The sequence below is a fragment of the Grampus griseus genome, assembly GCF_964374135.1.
Source record: "Grampus griseus genome assembly, chromosome: 1".
Classification (NCBI taxonomy): Eukaryota; Metazoa; Chordata; class Mammalia; order Artiodactyla; family Delphinidae; genus Grampus; species Grampus griseus.
Window position 1 is genome coordinate 162442939 of NC_139017.1, and position 17228 is coordinate 162460166.

The 17228-nt window shown below is 48.3% G+C and overlaps 1 protein-coding gene across 1 annotated transcript; it reads left to right on the forward strand.

Moving 5' to 3' along the window:
• The first annotated feature begins 9073 nt into the window (after positions 1 to 9073).
• On the forward strand, positions 9074 to 11172 carry NR0B2 (nuclear receptor subfamily 0 group B member 2). Its single transcript, XM_082659173.1, has 2 exons — positions 9074 to 9638; positions 10609 to 11172. Exons 1-2 carry the CDS (start codon positions 9098 to 9100, stop codon positions 10848 to 10850), a joined length of 783 nt encoding a protein of 260 aa, XP_082515299.1. The 5' UTR covers positions 9074 to 9097; the 3' UTR covers positions 10851 to 11172.
• The last annotated feature ends 6056 nt before the right edge of the window (positions 11173 to 17228 follow it).

A 17228-nucleotide genomic window follows, 5' to 3' on the forward strand; every position in this document is an offset into this window, starting at 1 on the left:
TTTATTTACTCTAATTAGTCTTTTTTTAATACTCTGACCAAGATTACAATGACCTACTTATTGCCAAAACCAGTGGACCACTATTGCTTTACTTGACTTACCTGCATTTGACACAGTTGACCCCTTCTTTCTTCTGGAAATAATTTTCTTTTTCCTTAGGCTTCTGTTATGGACAGAACTGTATTTCTCCCAAATTCCTATGTTGAAACCTTAACTCCCAGTGTGACTGCTTTTGGAGATAGGGCTACTTAAAGAGGTAATGAAGGTTAAGGGAGTTCGTAAGGGTGGGGCCCTAATCCAATATAACTAGTGTCCTTACGAGAAGAGGAAGATACCCCAGGGACTCATAAGCAAGCAGAGGAAAGGCCATATGAGGCAGCTATCAGCAAGCCAAAGAGAAAAGCCTCAGGAGAAAGCAAACCTGCCAACACCTTGATCTTGGACTTCCAGCCCTGAGAACTGTAAGAAAATAAATTTCTGTTGTTTATCACTCAGTCTGTAATAGTCTGTTATGGCAGCCCTAGCACACTCATAGAGCTTCCATGTCACCACACTTACCTGGTTTTCTTCCCACCTCACTAACACTCTTTCTCAGTGTCCTGACTTACTCAGATTTATAACTGTTGGGGGCTCTGTCCTTTATCCCCTCCTCTTTTCCTCTATCTATACTTTCTCTGTAGGTGATCTCTCTTTTTTTTTTTTTTTTAATTTGGCTGGCTGCATTGGGTCTTAGTGCTAAGATCCCTTAGTACACGGGATCTTTGTTGAGGCATGCAGGATCTTTCGTTGTGGCACGCAGGCTCTTCTTTGTGGTGCACAGACTTCTCTCTAGTTGTGGCATGTGTGCTCAGTAGTTGCGGCACGCAGGCTTAGTTGCCCGCGGCATTGTAGGTGACTGCATGATGCCTCTGGCCCAGGCCTCTCCTGAGCTCCTGGAGAGCCCCACTTGGGTCGATTAACAGATATCTCAGAACTCACATGGCTGGTGATGGATGGTGGTGACGGTTGCACAACAATGTAAATGTACTTAATGCCACTGAACTATAGACCTAAAAATGGTTAAAGTGGTAAGTGTAATGTTACGTATATTTTAACACAATAAAAAATTTATAACTTTATGAGACAATCTGAAATTTGAATTCTTAATAGATATTCTATTATATTCAAGAATTATTTTTATTTTAAAAAACCAACATGGCCAACACTGATGCTCACACACACACACACACACACAAATTCCTCCCAAAGTCTTCCCCACTGAGCTAAATGGCCCCTTCAAGCACCAATTTGCAAAAGCCCAAACCTCCACTCATCTATGCATTTGGACGAGCCAAAATCTGACCTCATCTAATCCATTAGTAAGTCCTGTTAGCTCTCCCTCCAAAATATACCTTGATTCTGTCTCCTCACCTTGCTGTGTGAAGCAAGATGCTGTTACTACTCCAGTCTAAACCAGCATCATCTCTTGCTTGACATCTACTCCGACAGCTTCCTCTCTGGTCTCCTTACCTCCTTTCTTGTCACTTTGTAATCCATCCTCCACCCAGCAGCCAGAGCAATTGCTCTTAAGGATAAGCCAGGTTTTGTTATTCCCTTGCTTAAAATTAGCCCTATTAGGGCTTCCCTGGTGGCGCAGTGGTTGAGAGTCTGCCTGCCGATGCGGGGGACATGGGTTCGTTCCCCGGTCCGGGAAGATCCCACATGCCACGGAGTGGCTGGGCCCATGAGCCACGGCCGCTGAGCCTGCGCGTCCGGAGCCTGTGCTCCGCAACGGGAGAGGCCACAACAGTGAGAGGCCCGCATACCGCAAAAAAAAAAAAAAAAATTAGCCCTATTGCCATTGCATTCAGGATAGATTCCAAGCTCCCAACCATGGCCTCCGAGGAGCAGCAACATCAGGGCCCTGCCCACCTGTCCAGTCTCATCTTGTCCCACACACTCCCCTTCACACACCAGGCTCCCTCCTCACTGGCCACTTTTACTTCCTCAGATGCCCTGTCCTAGTTCCTAGGCCTCTACCAGCAACTCCTTTTCACCCATCAAGTCTCAACCCAAATGCCACTTCCTCTGTGAGGTCTTTACTGACCTTGATATACAGATTAAGTCTCCATCTCCATGATTTTTGCTTTCAAAGTAACTTGTGCTCATCCTGTGTAATTACTTACCACAATTGAAATATACAGTTAAGAAATTTTGGTTCTAGGGACTTCCCTGGTGGTCCAACGGCTAAGACTCCGTGCTCCCAATGCAGGGGGCACGGGTTCGATCCCTGGTTAGGGAACTAGATCCTACATGCATGCCACAACTAAGAGTTCACATGCCGCAAGTAAGACCCAGCACAGCCAAATAAATAAATATTTTTAAAAAGAAAGAAAGAATTTTGGTTCTATATCCATCCCCTTTCCCTGGAATATAAACTTCAAGAAAGATAGAAACCGTCTGATTCATCCGAGCATTCAGCTCAGAGCCTCAAATGTAGAACCTCAATAAATATTTGGGGAATGAATAAATGGTCTGTGCCTGTTACTGTTGACTCTCATTATAGAACTTTTCAATAAATATTGGTAAAATTTATTGGTAAAATTTAAGTGCCCAGTACCGTACCAAACACTTTATAAACATTATTTGACTTAACATAATGCTCCTATGTTGTTATCTCCATTTAGGGGAGGAGAAAACAGGGCCAGAGAAATGAAGTCATGTGCCCAAGGCCACACAGCTGAAAGGGTAGAGCCAGGATTCAAACCCACGCAGCCTGACTCCAGCGCCCACACACTTACCCACTTCTTATCTCAGAGTTCCGCCTCCCTGAACTGGCATTCTGATTTTATAAATCAGACCCAGGTGCTTGTTTGATGTGACTCCCCGCTGAGAGACCTAGGCCTGATCTTGAGCCCTGGTAAATTCACTGAAATAATAAACATTGCCCAGGAAGGCCTCTTGGTGATAAGTCAGCCTCCCCTAGTCTGACCCCATCTATATTTGAACACCATCAACAGCAGGTAAGTGCGTGATTACACCACCGTGTGCTAAGTTCTCTATTTGGGGGGTGAACCCGATGACCTGGGAACTCAGGGAGCGAGCAAATTGTTCTGCCAAAGAGGTGGAGAGGGAAAAACTGTGAAGCCTGTGCTAGACCATAAAGGGTGACCAGGAACTTACCAAACAGAAAGGGTAACAGAAAGACATCCCAGGCACAGGGAACAGCTTGGAGGCACAAAGTTGCATGACGTGTTCAGAGTATGAAAAGGCATCTAGTCCTGACCCTGCCTCCCAGTTCCAGTCCTTAACCCAGGCCCTCTGCTGCCCAGGGTTTCCCAGCTGCATCCTCAAGTAGTCAGGCCTCTGTACAGAGCAAGAGCATACGTGTGCACCGTGGTCATAGGACTGCAAAGCACTTTCACCCACATTGCCTTGCGGGGCACCCTTTAATTTACAGATGATTCCCAGCCCAATGCCTGACACTGGGCAGTAGGTGCTCAGTAAATGTCACTGTTCAGAATGATGATGGTTGTTGTCCCTGTTTGAATAGTAACACCTTCGTCCCATTGTCACATGACGATTAAATGAGATAATTATTGGGAAAGCACTTTGTAAACCATAGAGTGCTGTACAGATGAGAGAGTGTTGTCATGACCTTTTCCTCCAGAAAGCCTTCCAAATTCAAGCTACTCAGCCCCATGGCTCCACTGTAGGGTTCCCGCCCCCCACCGACGCTCCCCTGTTAGAGCTACTGGGAACAGGGCTGTCTCTCCCTCCTCAGAATGGGGCCTCCTCAGGGCTGGCCTGTGTCTCCCCATCACACTGAAGACCCCCAAGAGCCAGGCTTATCTCCTCTATCAGACTAGGGTCTCTGGGGCCTGGCCTGTGCCACCCCAATTAGGTCTGGGGTTCCTAGAGCTGTGTCTTCCTCTTGAGACTGGGGACTCCTAAGGGTTGACCTGTGTCTCTCCCTTCAGATAGAGGGCAGCTGATGGACCATCTTCCCCCAAGAGGCCTCCTACCCCTCTGAGTGAATGGCCCCAGTCAGGCTCCAGGCTGTGGAGATCCCAGCTGAGGCCTTTCCTCACCCTCCAGGGCCTCCAGGGCTGACCCTGGCCTTCAGACCACACACAGGGCTCAGAAAACACAGTTCCTCACAGCGCAAAAAAAAGCAAGACTTAAAACCCAGGATCCCAACTTCCAGCCCAGCTTTTCCATGACCCCCAGTGAGGGTTCTCCTCCCTCCTCTGGGTCTCCTCTTCCTCAACTTCTTCCTCAACCTCTTCCTCTAGGAAACAAGGGTGAAAGCACCAACAATAACAATAACAATTGTCCTCTTTTACAGAGCACTTGCTGTGCCAGGCACTTTATGTTCTCACAGCACCTAAGAAACGCATTATTAGAAGCAGGTTTGCTGTGAAACTAATGAAGCTCAAATCCCAGGACCTTGCGTTTGCATGGGCCCTTCCAAGGCAGCAATGTCTTCTTAGGTCCCAGCAATGTCTTCTAAGGGTCAAATACATGTATATTTTTTTCTTTTTAATTTGCAAAAAATAAAAATTTAAACTACAACTGGTCAAGATCACTGTTTTTTCCCACTCTATCCTTCTTCCCAATATAAATTATTCCCAAGGCACCTGGAAGTATGCGGGTGGTGGAGGAGAAACAAGGATTTGTATGGAGCAAGAAGCAAATCTGTGCAAAATTCTTTCGATCATTCATCACTAAGTTGTCATTTCATATTGACACCAACTCTAAAAGGAAGTTCCCTCCTATAAGGAATAGGCAGCATATGCAATTATAAATGTTCCATGCATGTTTTTCTTTTCCAATAAGCATTACACAATGTAGAATTTATAAAAATTCTGATTACAAACCTCCAAGCAGTACTACAGGTAGCAAATACTGGGTTGGCCAAAAAGTTCATTTGGGTTTTTCTGTAAGATGTTATGGAAAAACCCAGATGAACTTTTTGGCCAACCCAATATATCTATGTGTGAAAGGGCATGTTTTACATCTCCTTACTATCAAGAATAAAACTTAAAAAAATTAACATTGCAAGAGGAAAGACAGAATCATCTCTCTATTCTCACTGTAGAAATTTATTTTTAAAAATCATTGACAGCTCTACCTCCTTCTCTTCCTTTGTCTTCCTGAAAATGTCCATCCTAAAACTATTGGGTAGAAAGGAACAAGGGAAAAGCACACACCAGTGAAAGAGGGCACCACGGTGGCCTCAGCAGGGGCAGGAGGGTGTCCTCAAAGAGCAGCGACCTGGCATAGAGGGACAGGCCCAGCAGGGTGAAGAAGTCCATGAGTGGGAGGGGGCAACCTGACCCGAGGTATCAGAGCCCAAGTGGGGAGAGGAAGGCATCTTAGAGCAGAGAGGGTTGTGGCGGAGACGGCAGATTGGTTACAAATGGAGGCTTGATCCAATGAGTAAATAAGTTAAAAATAATGAAAACCAGATTTCTCAATGTCAGAGAAGAGAGGTATAATATAGAAAGGGCGAAAACTAGAATGAATCCCATTATAGTGGATTAATATTACAGGTAATAGTATGAACTCATGTTTTTCAGTATGTGTAAATAAACATAGGTATAAAGGTGTGTGTGTGTGTGTGTGTGTGTGTGTGTGTGTACATTCCCTAATTCTGGGAGGGCTGGGAAGCAGTGGCACCGTAATAACGATTAATAGATCTTCGTTTCTAAATATGATTCTGGTACCCAGATCATGGTGGGTTTTTTTGTTTTGTTTTTTTTTTGGGTTTTTTTGCGGTACGCGGGCCTCTCACTGTTGTGGCCTCTCCCGTTGCGGAGCACAGGCTCCGGACGCGCAGGCTCAGTGGCCATGGCTCACGGGCCCAGCCGCTCCGCGGCATGTGGGATCTTCCCGGACCGGGGCACGAACCCGTGTCCCCTGCGTCGGCAGGCGGACTCTCAACCACTGCGCCACCAGGGAAGCCCCCAGATCATGGTTTTTAAATACTATTCTCTACTAAAAGATTAAATCAGAGCTACGCGTAGTACTAGTTGATTCCAGGGGCTGGAAAAGTGATATCTTCATATACTAGGAAACAAAGGATGTTCAAAGAGTAATGGGGGCATGTCAAAAGGACATAGACTCCAGCTTGAAGGGGATCCCATCGGCCAAGTCTGTGACAATCTGAGCATCAAAATAAATAACGATAGTAACGACTACAAGCCACTGAATAAAATAGGAGACCACGAATTCATAGTTAAATACAAACACACACAAGTACATTCAATGTATGAGGAGGAATGTTTACATAGTTTCAAAGTACCTCCTCAAGAAATACTGATTCAGGGACTTCCCTGGTGGTCCAGTGGCTAAGACTCCTCGCTCCCAATGCAGGGGGCCCAGGTTCGATCCGTGGTCAGGGAACTAGATCCCACATGCTGCAACTAAAGATCCTGCATGCCGCAAGGAAGATCCCGCATGAGCGGCAACAGAGATCCCGCGTACCACAACTAAGACCCAGTGCAGCCAAATAAGTAAATAAATATATATATATTAAAAAAAGAAAGAAATACTGATTCATTAAAAAGGGGGAAAGAGTAACTGGTATACAGAAGAGTCTGACAGAAATCCCCTTCATCAAGTGACCAAGTGAACCCTGGGACAAATGGAAATGTGTCCTCCCTGATATATCAGGGTGTATCAAGAACACAACATCACTTCCAGGGACAGTCTAATCACAAGAAAGCCACAGACAAACTCCAATTGAAAGCCATGAGACAAAATAACAACTCTTCAAAAGTTTCAAGGTTGTGAAAGGCAAGGACAGACTAAGGATAGTTTTCCTGACCAGTAGGGGCTAGAGTGACATGGCGAAGAAATGCAATGTGTGATTCTGGACTGAGCCCTTTTACTATAATGATTTCACTGGAGCATTAAAGGCGAAAACTAGAGATTAGATATTAATTTCCTGATGTTCAATGAGATTAGATGTTAACTTCCTGGTTTTATTCAATGTTAATTTCCTGATGTTGATGATTATGTTGTGGTTATGTAGGAAAATGTCCTTGTTTGTAGGATTTACACATTAAAGTATTTGGGGGTGATGGGGCTCAGGTTGGCAATTTACTTCCAAAGCGTTCAAGGTAAAAAAAAAAGTTCCCTGTACTGTACCTGCAACCTTTCGGTGTTTGCGTCAGTTTCAAAATAAATATCATTAACATGTGAAGAGGCGAGCAAAGAGTGTGCAGCTAAAATATGTAGGCAAATATTGTCAGGCAATTGATCAGTAAAAGTACTTTGTTATTCTCCTGGGTTTGTGATGTTTGTACTTTGTACTGATTTGTTTTATCATTTATTAAATGTTCACTTTCACACCTGATTTTCTATTCTGAATGAAGGCCCTACAAAATTGTATCGGCTTCATGCCCCATAAAACCAATACTCATGCGTGGGCTTTCTTACTACCCTTTTAAAGATGAGAAAACTGAAGCGCAGAAATATAAAGAGACTTGCCCAAGGTCTCTCAGTTAAGTGATGAAGAAGAATTTGGACCCAGACAGTCTGACTGTAGACTCTCCTTCCACGGGATGTTGTGAAGACCCAGTAAGATAAAAGGGCATTAAAGGAACTTTATAAACGTAAGAATGAAGATTATTATGCAATTGTAATTGCATGAAAGATGCGTGCCTGTCTGCTGGGGCCTGTTTGCCTTAGTTCCTTAGTCAGAGGGAAGGGGGAGCAAAGTCCTCCTACTGTATGCCAGAAACTGCTTGGAATTCAACACGTAGGATCTCACTTTGTCCTCACAGCATCGCTGCAAGCAGGCGTTGTCCCGGATGAAGCTTCTGAGGCCCACAGAGATTTGGGGTTCAGCCCACAGTCACATAACTGAAAAGTGATAGAGCCAGGAACAGATGCCAGGGATGGTGATGGCTGCCCAATAGTGTGTTAGCAGAAGGGTTGCCAGCCTGGGCTTGCCAAGGTCTACAGACATAACGCAGCCAAGGAACTTCCCACGAGCTCTCACAACCCATGTCCCAGCATCTGAGACAGATGCCTGGGACAGGGGAGTCATATGGTTGGTGGCAGAGCAACGTTCCTGCCCAGATCATAAATGGGCAACATCTGCAGACCAGGAAGCAGCAGCAAGGCAGGGGCCCAGGTAGTCACCAGCTCTGGCTGCACAACTGGGGCAGTGGGTCCAGGGGAAAAAGCAAGGACTTTGGAGTCAGACTGGTGTGGGCTCTGTCTCTTCTTAGTGGTGTGAACTTGGGCAAGTCACTTTACCTCTTTGAGTCTCAAAAAGTAAGAATCGTGCCTCATAAGGAAGCTCTGAATATTAGAGTGGGAAGTGCCTGGCACATAGTAGGTGCTCAGTAAACAGCAGTATTTCATTGTCATTCTGCAAGGGCTTCTCAGCAGATATGGCCCCTCAGGAGCTCCAGGAATCCAGGCTGGGGAGAAAGAGCTCTTAAGGACCTTATTCGTGCAGGGCCCCCCAGAACTGGAGGAAGAGGAAGGCAGCCTCCTAGACTGCACAGTGGGCAAAGTCCTCCCAGCCCCCCAGGATCCTGGCTCCCTTCCCCGAAGCCTATTCCTCACCAACAACAGGAGTAGGGCCCCAAGGTTAGGCAAACAAGTGAGCGATAAGGCGTTTCCAGGCTGGGCCTTGTATTCAAGGCTTGTCCAGCTCTGGGGCTGGCTTCCTAGCTGAGCGAGAGTCCTGCAGGCACAAATAGGGCCACCTGCCATGGCCACCTGCTGATTGTGCACCTGAGGCCTTGGTGCCCTGGTACAGCCTGGGTTAATGACCCTGTTTATCCACTTGAATCATCTGATAAGGGGCAGCAGGGCCAGCAGGCAGGTGACCCTGTGCCCTGCACCCGCTGCTTCATTGACTGAAGTGATATCAGGGCCACGTGGAGCTTCCAGGCCTCCCTCCCCCGCCACTTCCCCACCGGTCCTGCCAGGGTCAGTGTGAGTTTCTTTTTTTTTTTTTCAATGAACATGACTTCTGGAGTCAAGGTTGTTGGGCGGTTCCCCCCTCCCTCCCCCATTTGTGGATATAAATAGCACCCACAGCACAAAGCAGGGGGCGGGAAAGCCTGGAGGAAGGAGGAACAGATCTGCAACCATGAGCTCCAGCCAGCCAGGGACCTGCCCATGCCAGGGTGCTGCAGGCCGCCCAACCATTCTGTATGCACTTCTGAGCCCCAGCGTCAGGGACTGGCCCTCTGTGCCCCCAGCCCGTGGCCGCTGCCTGTGCAGGCAGCACCGGCCCGTCCGGCTGTGTACTCCCCATCGCACCTGCCGGGAGGCCTTGGATGTTCTGGCCAAGACGTTGGCCTTCCTCAGGAACCTGCCGTCCTTCTGCCAGCTGCCCCCCCAGGATCGGCGACAGCTGCTGCGGTGCTGCTGGGGCCCCCTCTTCCTGCTTGGGTTGGCCCAAGACACTGTGACCTTCGAAGTGGCTGAGCTCCCAGTTCCCAGCATACTCAAGAAGATCCTGCTGGAGGAGCCCACCAGCGGTGCAGGCCATGGCCAGGTGTTGGATCGGCCCCAGCCCTCACTGGCTGCAGTGCAGTGGCTTCAGTGCTGCCTGGAGTCCTTCTGGAGTCTGGAGCTGGGCCCCAAAGAATATGCCTACCTGAAAGGGACCATCCTCTTCAACCCTGGTGAGCTCCCAGACATTCCTGGATGGGCCAAGGCTGGAGGGGGGGCAGGGCCCAGCCAGGGACAGCGTCTTCTAAGGGCTTGACATCTGTGATCACTTTGGGTCCTGATTATCACCAAATAGTCATCTCACAAAAGAGGCTCAGAGAGGCTAATTGACTTGGTGAAAGCCACACAGCCAGGTAGGGGCAGAGCAAGAATGGGGACTCAGGTCTATTCATATCAGTATCTAGTCCTTGCCACTCTGCCTAAGAAATTGCCCTGACCCTCAGGGAAGGTGGGAGTGGGGAAAGGGAGGGTGGGCAGACACAGCTGTGCCCCAGTCACGCCTTCACGAGCGGACTGCATGGGGAAGTTCTGAAGGTGAAACTCTGTGGGTTCAGAAAGACCACATAGAGAAGAGGAATAAAGATGAAGGGGTGTGGGGGAGGAGAGGGAGGAGTCCCCATAAACTTCAGCTGGGAGAGCAACGGATAGAGGAAGTGTTCTTTGTAATCTGGAGAGCATCTAGATGAGAATTCCTCACCAAAGGCCCTCGTAGAATGCATTATTATAATTCATTATAATCATAGTGAATACTCATATTAACTTACCATATGTTAGGTCCAGTTCTAAGACTTTTACATATACTAGCTCATTTAAACCTCATAACAAGCCTAGGAGATAGGTATTATTATTTATCCCAATTTTACCAATAAGGAAACCGAGGCACAGAGGTTGAGTAACTTTGTCCAAGGTCACACAGTTAATAAGTGGCAGTGTGGGATTCAAACCCAGGCAGCCTGGGTCTTAACCATTGCTCTATACTGCCTCTCCATAAAGGATGGAAAAATGAAGTGATAAATAAATAAATGAAGGAGGTAGTAATGGGGCCTCAAAGGCCAAGCCGGTGGCCTCCAGTCTTGGGCCAGTCTTGCCCCGTGGTGTCAGAGTAGGCTACTCACCAGCCATCTGTGCCTTCTCTGCCCGCAGACGTGCCAGGCCTCCACGCCTCCTCCCACATCGGGCACCTGCAGCAGGAGGCGCACCAGGCCCTGTGGGAGGTCCTGGAGCCCTGGTGCCCAGCAGGCCAAAGCCGCCTGGCTCGTGTCCTCCTCACGGCCTCCACCCTCAAGTCCGTTCCACCCAGCCTGCTTGGAGACCTGTTCTTTCACCCTGTCATTGGAGACGTTGACATCGCTGGCCTCCTCGAAGACATGCTTTTGCTGAGGTGACCTGCTCCAGCTCAAGCAGAGACTGGGTGGAGGCTGGCAGCACTGATTCGGCCTGGTTGTTCCCTGGGTGACCCGGTGCTCCCAGAGGCTTCCCATGAGCAGCTGGTCCCGGCCCAGCCAGGTGGGCTATGGGGCCCTCACTCAGCCCAACCCCATCTTGGCCTTCCTTGGTTTGGACACAGTGCTCCAGCTGTCTGGCCAGCCCTTGGTGGTCCCAGAGCCTCTGGGCCAAGACTCCTATCCCTTCCTGGGACGGGGTTGGAAGTTTCGACTGCTCATTGGGCCAGGAGTCCTATTGACTTTGTACAGAACTGACTTAAGTTATTGGGTTTTGTAATAAAAGGTGTGATACACTTGGAGCCTGTCACTGTAATTTGTACATGTGGAAGGGACCCGTTCACCTCCCGAGCCACCCTGCCCCTGTCAGTGGGAGCCCAAGAGGAAGGAACTATAAGTGGCACAGAAGCCAGACCTCAGGAAACTAGAATTTTAATTTTTCAGAGTGGGATGATGATTTCATTTCTGGGGGTGAGATTTATTTCACGTGGGTCTGAGTTCAGGGGGCAGTGTCAGTTCAGGACCCTCTCATGTCCTTGCCTTTATCTTAGGGGGTAGGGAGTGTCTCTCCCTGTCTTCAAATCCCCTGCTGACCCCTCCTTCAGCTCCTGCCCCGGCCTCCCTCTCACCTCAGTGAGAACTGCCAATTATAGCCAATAAGGAAAATGAAGCAGCCCATTTCCAAATTGAAACAGACAGGTTACAGGAATTTCTTCAGTTTGGGATCATTCACTTCCCCCATTCCTTCAGCGGACAGAGGAGTCTAGTCCACAGTTCTCCCAATGGAAGGGGGCAAGGGCAATTAGGGCTGGCCTGGAGGCTGCTTGGAAACCGGAGCAGACGGAGGCTTAGTTGCCACACCAGCTGTTAAAGTCTGAAACACACTTCCATGACAGTTGGCTCATAGCCACTGCCTGGAGCTCCCCTGCCCCTCTGTGCCGGCCCTTCTCCTGGAATCCATCCCCATGTCCAGCAGCTAGAGGGCAACGCTTGACATAGCCACGGCTTCCGGGGCTGCTCCATTCAGTGCATGGCTTGTGTCTATTCTGATTAGTCAATGTCTGTGCCTCACTGTTTGTTAAATATTTTGAATATCACTCAGGTCAAGGTCACTGACCTGCAGGGTGGGCAGGAGGGAATGATAACAACACACATGCCTATAGGACCCCCTTTCAGGTCTCCTCCTTTCTCCAGCAATGAGGCCTGTCCCAACCAGGCCCCACCCCCCTCACCACCACAGTTTGGATTCTTCTCACGGCGGGGCCAAGTTAATTATTACTCAATGAGAGGTCATTCACTCAGGGACAGCAGTCTAGGAGTCATCATCACTCAGACCTTTCCCTAAAGCCACAAAGAAAGGCACCACAACTGAACCGGCCATGTACCCATTATGGGCACCCAGTACCAGCAGCAAGGGCACCCCTGTCCCTTACCCAATCACCCACTCACCACTCAGACACCCAGACCCCACAACGAAGACACTCACACAGCTCAGACCTACAACTCTCTCTCACAGACACACTAAGTTGAACAACTCAGACACGCTTACATAGACCCACAAAACAGACCCTCCATCGGCCCACACGCAGCACAGAAATGCACAGTCCAGATACACTCACTCAGCGACATACGGCAAACACATTCACAGAGAGGAGACGTGCCCCCAAGCCAGACGTTCACACCTACATCCCTCCACCCATGGGTGGGACACACCAGAGCATGCTCTCCACCTTCTGTATTCCACAGTAAAAGAAAAAGTGGCCCCAGCGTAGGGAGACCTGAGTCCGTACACTTCAGGTTCCACCCAGAAGCTGCATGTACAGGCCAAACTGCTCTGTCCAGCATTTAGGGCCTCAATCGCTCCCTTTTCCCACGGCGACCCCAATATCCACCCTCCTCTCAGAAAGGCCATGTCCTGCTCAGCAACACCCCCCCCCCAGCCAGGACCTAATCATATCCCCAAGTAGAGATGTCCTCTAGAGCCCAGGAACAAGCCCTGCACCCCTCTACCCCTTCACCCTCCACCAGAACCCCAGACCCAGACCTCAGTCCCTGACACCTGTCCCTGCCCTGCCCCTCCCAACCCTCGGGCCCATCTCACCTTGCAGACGCATGAGTCAACGCAATGCTTTCAAGAGCAGATGACTCATCTCCCCATAGGAGTCAAATCCTGCAGATTCAGGGATTTGGGGTCATTCTATCTTTCATGTCCCTTCACCAACTGCCCCCATTAGTTTACTGTTGCTCCTCTCTGAACCTCAGACTGAGTCTTCCTTCCTCTCACCCGCCCTCCCTAACCCTGAGCAGGCATTAGAAAGTGCTCCTCTCCACTCTCCACCCCAGCCTTTTCCCTCAATTTACCTAATGTTTCCATCATCCAAATAGCTTCCCTATTAGCCTACCTTGTTCCTTTGCAAATTTCTTCCCTACCCCTACACATGATTGGGGAGCTACACTTCTATTTCTTGTCTGTATCTTTTGAGTCACTCCCTGTGCCCTACCCAAGCCTTCTAGAGGAACATAAAGACAAATTTAGCAAAACTAAAGAGAAAATTATAATACAGTTTTAAAAAAGATTTTTATTTATTTATTTGGCTGCACTGGTCTTAGTTGCGGCACGCACGATCTTCGTTGCCGCATGTGGGCCCTTCATTGCAGCATGTGGGATCTAGTTTCCTGACCAGGGATCGAAACCAGGCCCCTCCTGCATTGGGAGAGTGGAGTCTTAACCACTGGACCACCAGGGAAGTCCCTATAATACAATTTTTTTAAATAAATTTATTTTATTTATTTGGCTGTGTTGGGTCTTCGTTTCTGTGCGAGGGCTTTCTCTAGTTTCAGTGAGCGGGGGCCACTCTTCATCGCGGTGCGCGGGCCTCTCACTGTTGCGGCCTCTCTTGTTGCGGAGCACAGGCTCCAGATGGGCAGGCTCAGTAGTTGTGGCTCACGGGCCCAGTTGCTCCGCGGCATGTGGGATCTTCCCAGACCAGGGCTCGAACCCATGTCCCCTGCATTGGCAGGCAGATTCTCAACCACTGCGCCACCAGGGAAGCCCCTCCTATAATACAATTTAATAAGGGCAATAATGCTTTCTCCATGAGACTGCAGGGTTTCCAAAGGTGGGAGGTTGTCTTCACCATCAGTATCTTAACAGTGGGAACTGTGTCACATCAACCAGAGAGGGTAGAGGAAGAAACAGGCTTAGACAGGGTATGCAAATTATTCAAGGTTTGGACTGATCACCATCTGTGCTGGGATTTGAACTCAGGCCTGTGTGACTGTGGAGGCCGGGCTCTGGCCAGCACAGGCTGGAGTGAGTCATGGCCAAGATCAGGTTGTCTGGAGCCAGCTCAGCCACTGTTTACTGACTGTCTCTCAGCCTGATCCCTGTCCTCAGGCCCAGCCAGGGCTGACGCACTAGGAAGCAGGAGAGTGGCTGTGGCTCTGGGTCAGCCTCAGGTACCATTTTATTATCATCATTATTTCTACCTTCGTTAGCCATATCATTGACTGCTTATTAAGCAGTCAGGCTGTTGACGGGTGCTGTGCCCTGCGCTGACACACCCTGCCCTTGGTACAGTCACGTAACCTAGAATTTATGATGCCAGCAAAAAGCCAACACCCAGGTATCTATCCATCCATTCATGCCATTTTCAACGTCTTTCTTGATGTCCACTGTACCAGATCCTGTGCTAGATGCTGAGGAGCACAGAATAAATAAGATACAGTCCCTGCCTTCATTGAACATCCTGCCTATATGGCAGAGAGACACACAAGTAACTGTAACACAGAGTGATCTGAACTGTGATAGAGGGACATCCAACAGGCAGCAGGGGCTCAGAAGAGGTAGTAATTAAATCTGCCTGGAGATGGGGAAAATGCTTCAGCCAAGTGGTAGCTGCTATGAGCTAAAGAGATTGAATAGGGAGTTGCCAGGCAAGAGGGAACGATAGGTGCAAAGGCACAGAGGTGTCAGAGTTCAAGGATGTTTTGCTAACTGCCAGTGGTCTGGGGCAACTGGGTCCCAGGAGACCTAAGAGCAAGAGAGGATCCTGGAGAGTTGAACAGGGGCCATGTCACAGAACAAGGCAGCAGAGAGAGGCAATCCCAGTGAAACTGGTGGAGGCAACAAGGCTAAGGTCTTGGGGAATCAGGGTTAACAAAGGGGACCATCCATTTCTGGCAGGTCATTCTGGATAGCTACTAAACAATAACCAGCTAACAGTTATGGAGAGCTATGCTCTAAACATGTTATATGGATTATGTTATTTAAGTCTTACAACTCTATGCTGGAAGTACTATCATTATCTCCATTTCACAGATGGAGAGACCGAGGCACCGAGTTAGGTAACTTGCTCAAGGTTACACAGTTAATAGTAATGGAGTCAGGATTTGAACTCAGCTGGTCTGGATTTAGGGCCTGTGCTCTTCAATGCTATGCTATCTTGAGTCGTTAACGGTCAGAGATGATCAAGTGGAGAATAAATAACAGCACCTAGACTCCTTCTCCCCACCTCACTGTAAGGCAGAATGAGAGTGAAAATGTAGTCTTGGGACTTCCCTGGTGGCGCAGCGGTTAAGAATCCGCCTGCCGAATAAAGACACAGACCTACTAGAGAACGGACTTGAGGATATGGGGAGGGGGAAGGGTAAGATGTGACAAAGTGAGAGAGAGGCATGGACATATATACACTACCAAAGGTAAGGTAGATAGCTAGTGGGAAGCAGCCACATAGCACAGGGAGATCAGCTCGGTGCTTTGTGACCACCTAGAGGGGTGGGATGGGGAGGGTGGGAGGGAGGGAGACGCAAGAGGGAAGAGGTATGGGAACATATGTATATGTATAACTGATTCACTTTGTTATAAAGCAGAAACGAACACACTATTGTAAAGCAATTATACTCCAATAAAGATGTAAAAAAAAAAAAAAAAGAATCCGCCTGCCAATGCAGGGGACAGGTGTTCGATCCCTGGTCCGGGAAGATCCCACATGCTGCGGAGCAACTAAGCCCGTGTGCCACAACTACAGAGCCTCCGTGCTGCAACTACTGAAGCCCATGTGCCTAGAGCCCATGCTCTGCAACAAGAGAAGCCACCACAATCAAAAGCTGGTGCACCACAACACAGAGGAGCCCCCACTCACCACAACTAGAGAAAGTCCCCGTGCAGCAACCAAGACCCAACACAGCCAGAAATAATAATGATAAATAAAATACACAACGCACACAAAAAAATTTTTTTAAATGTAGTCTTGGTTACCTTTGAGTTTAAGTTTTTGATGAGAAATCTGGCCTGTTTGTTCCCCCAAGGAAGTGGCCCACTTTCCCTGGAGAAAGTACCCAGCCACACTCAGCAGCACATCCCCATGTTAGTGCCAGGAATATTCATTCCATCAATGATGATTTATTGATAATCTACTACACACTGAGCATCCTGTGAGTCTCGGAAATTCCATCCCACAAATGGCAACCGTGTGTAGTCATAAGTGCGTAACTTCTTGGGTCATCTAACAGCTTTTCCAGAGCACACCATTTTTATTTCAGTTCACATCCTTTTTTTTCTTTTTTTTTTGCGGTACGTGGGCCTCTCACTGCTGTGGCCTCTCCCGTTGCGGAGCACAGGCTCCGGACGCGCAGGCTCAGCGGCCATGGCTCACGGACCCAGCCGCTCCGCGGCATGTGGGATCTTCCCGGACCGGGGCACGAACCCGTGTCCCCTGCATCGGCAGGGGGACTCTCCACCACTGCGCCACCAGGGAAACTCAGTTCACATCATTTGCTACGTAACACTTATTTTTCAATTTTCAGATTTTTAAAAAGATAGCTTTAACTAAACCTTTTCTGTATAATATACATAAAAGTATGCAAATCAGACCTGTATAGCTTGGTGAATTATCACGACATGAATACAACCCTGTAACCACCACCCAGCTCAAGAAATAGAGCATTAGCAACACTCCAGAAACCCTCCCCATCATTACCACTCCCTCCTGCCCAAAGGGTATCACTAACCCCTGATTTCCAACATGATAAATGAGATTGCTTGTCTCAAACTTTATATAAATGGAATGGTATAGCATGTACTTTTTTGTGTTTGTCTTCTTTTACTTGATATTATATCTGAGATCCAGATATAATCTATGCTCTGTGTAGCAGTAACCCATTCACTTTCATTGTTGTAAAGTATCCCATTACACTACAATTTATCCACCCATTATACTGCTGAGGAACATTTGGTTCATCAAATAATAATGCTAGCATTATTCTTGCACACCTTTTTTTGGTGCACGGATGTTTGCAGAACTGGTGCTATATAACAAG

What these genes read in the sequence shown, in the direction of transcription:
- NR0B2 (XM_082659173.1), top strand. Translation starts at nt 9,098, where the DNA reads ATGAGCTCCAGCCAGCCAGGGACCTGCCCATGCCAGGGTGCTGCAGGC. An exon ending in GACCATCCTCTTCAACCCTG is followed by an intron (nt 9,639 to 10,608) that starts GTGAGCTCCCAG and finishes CTCTGCCCGCAG; the next exon opens with ACGTGCCAGGCCTCCACGCC.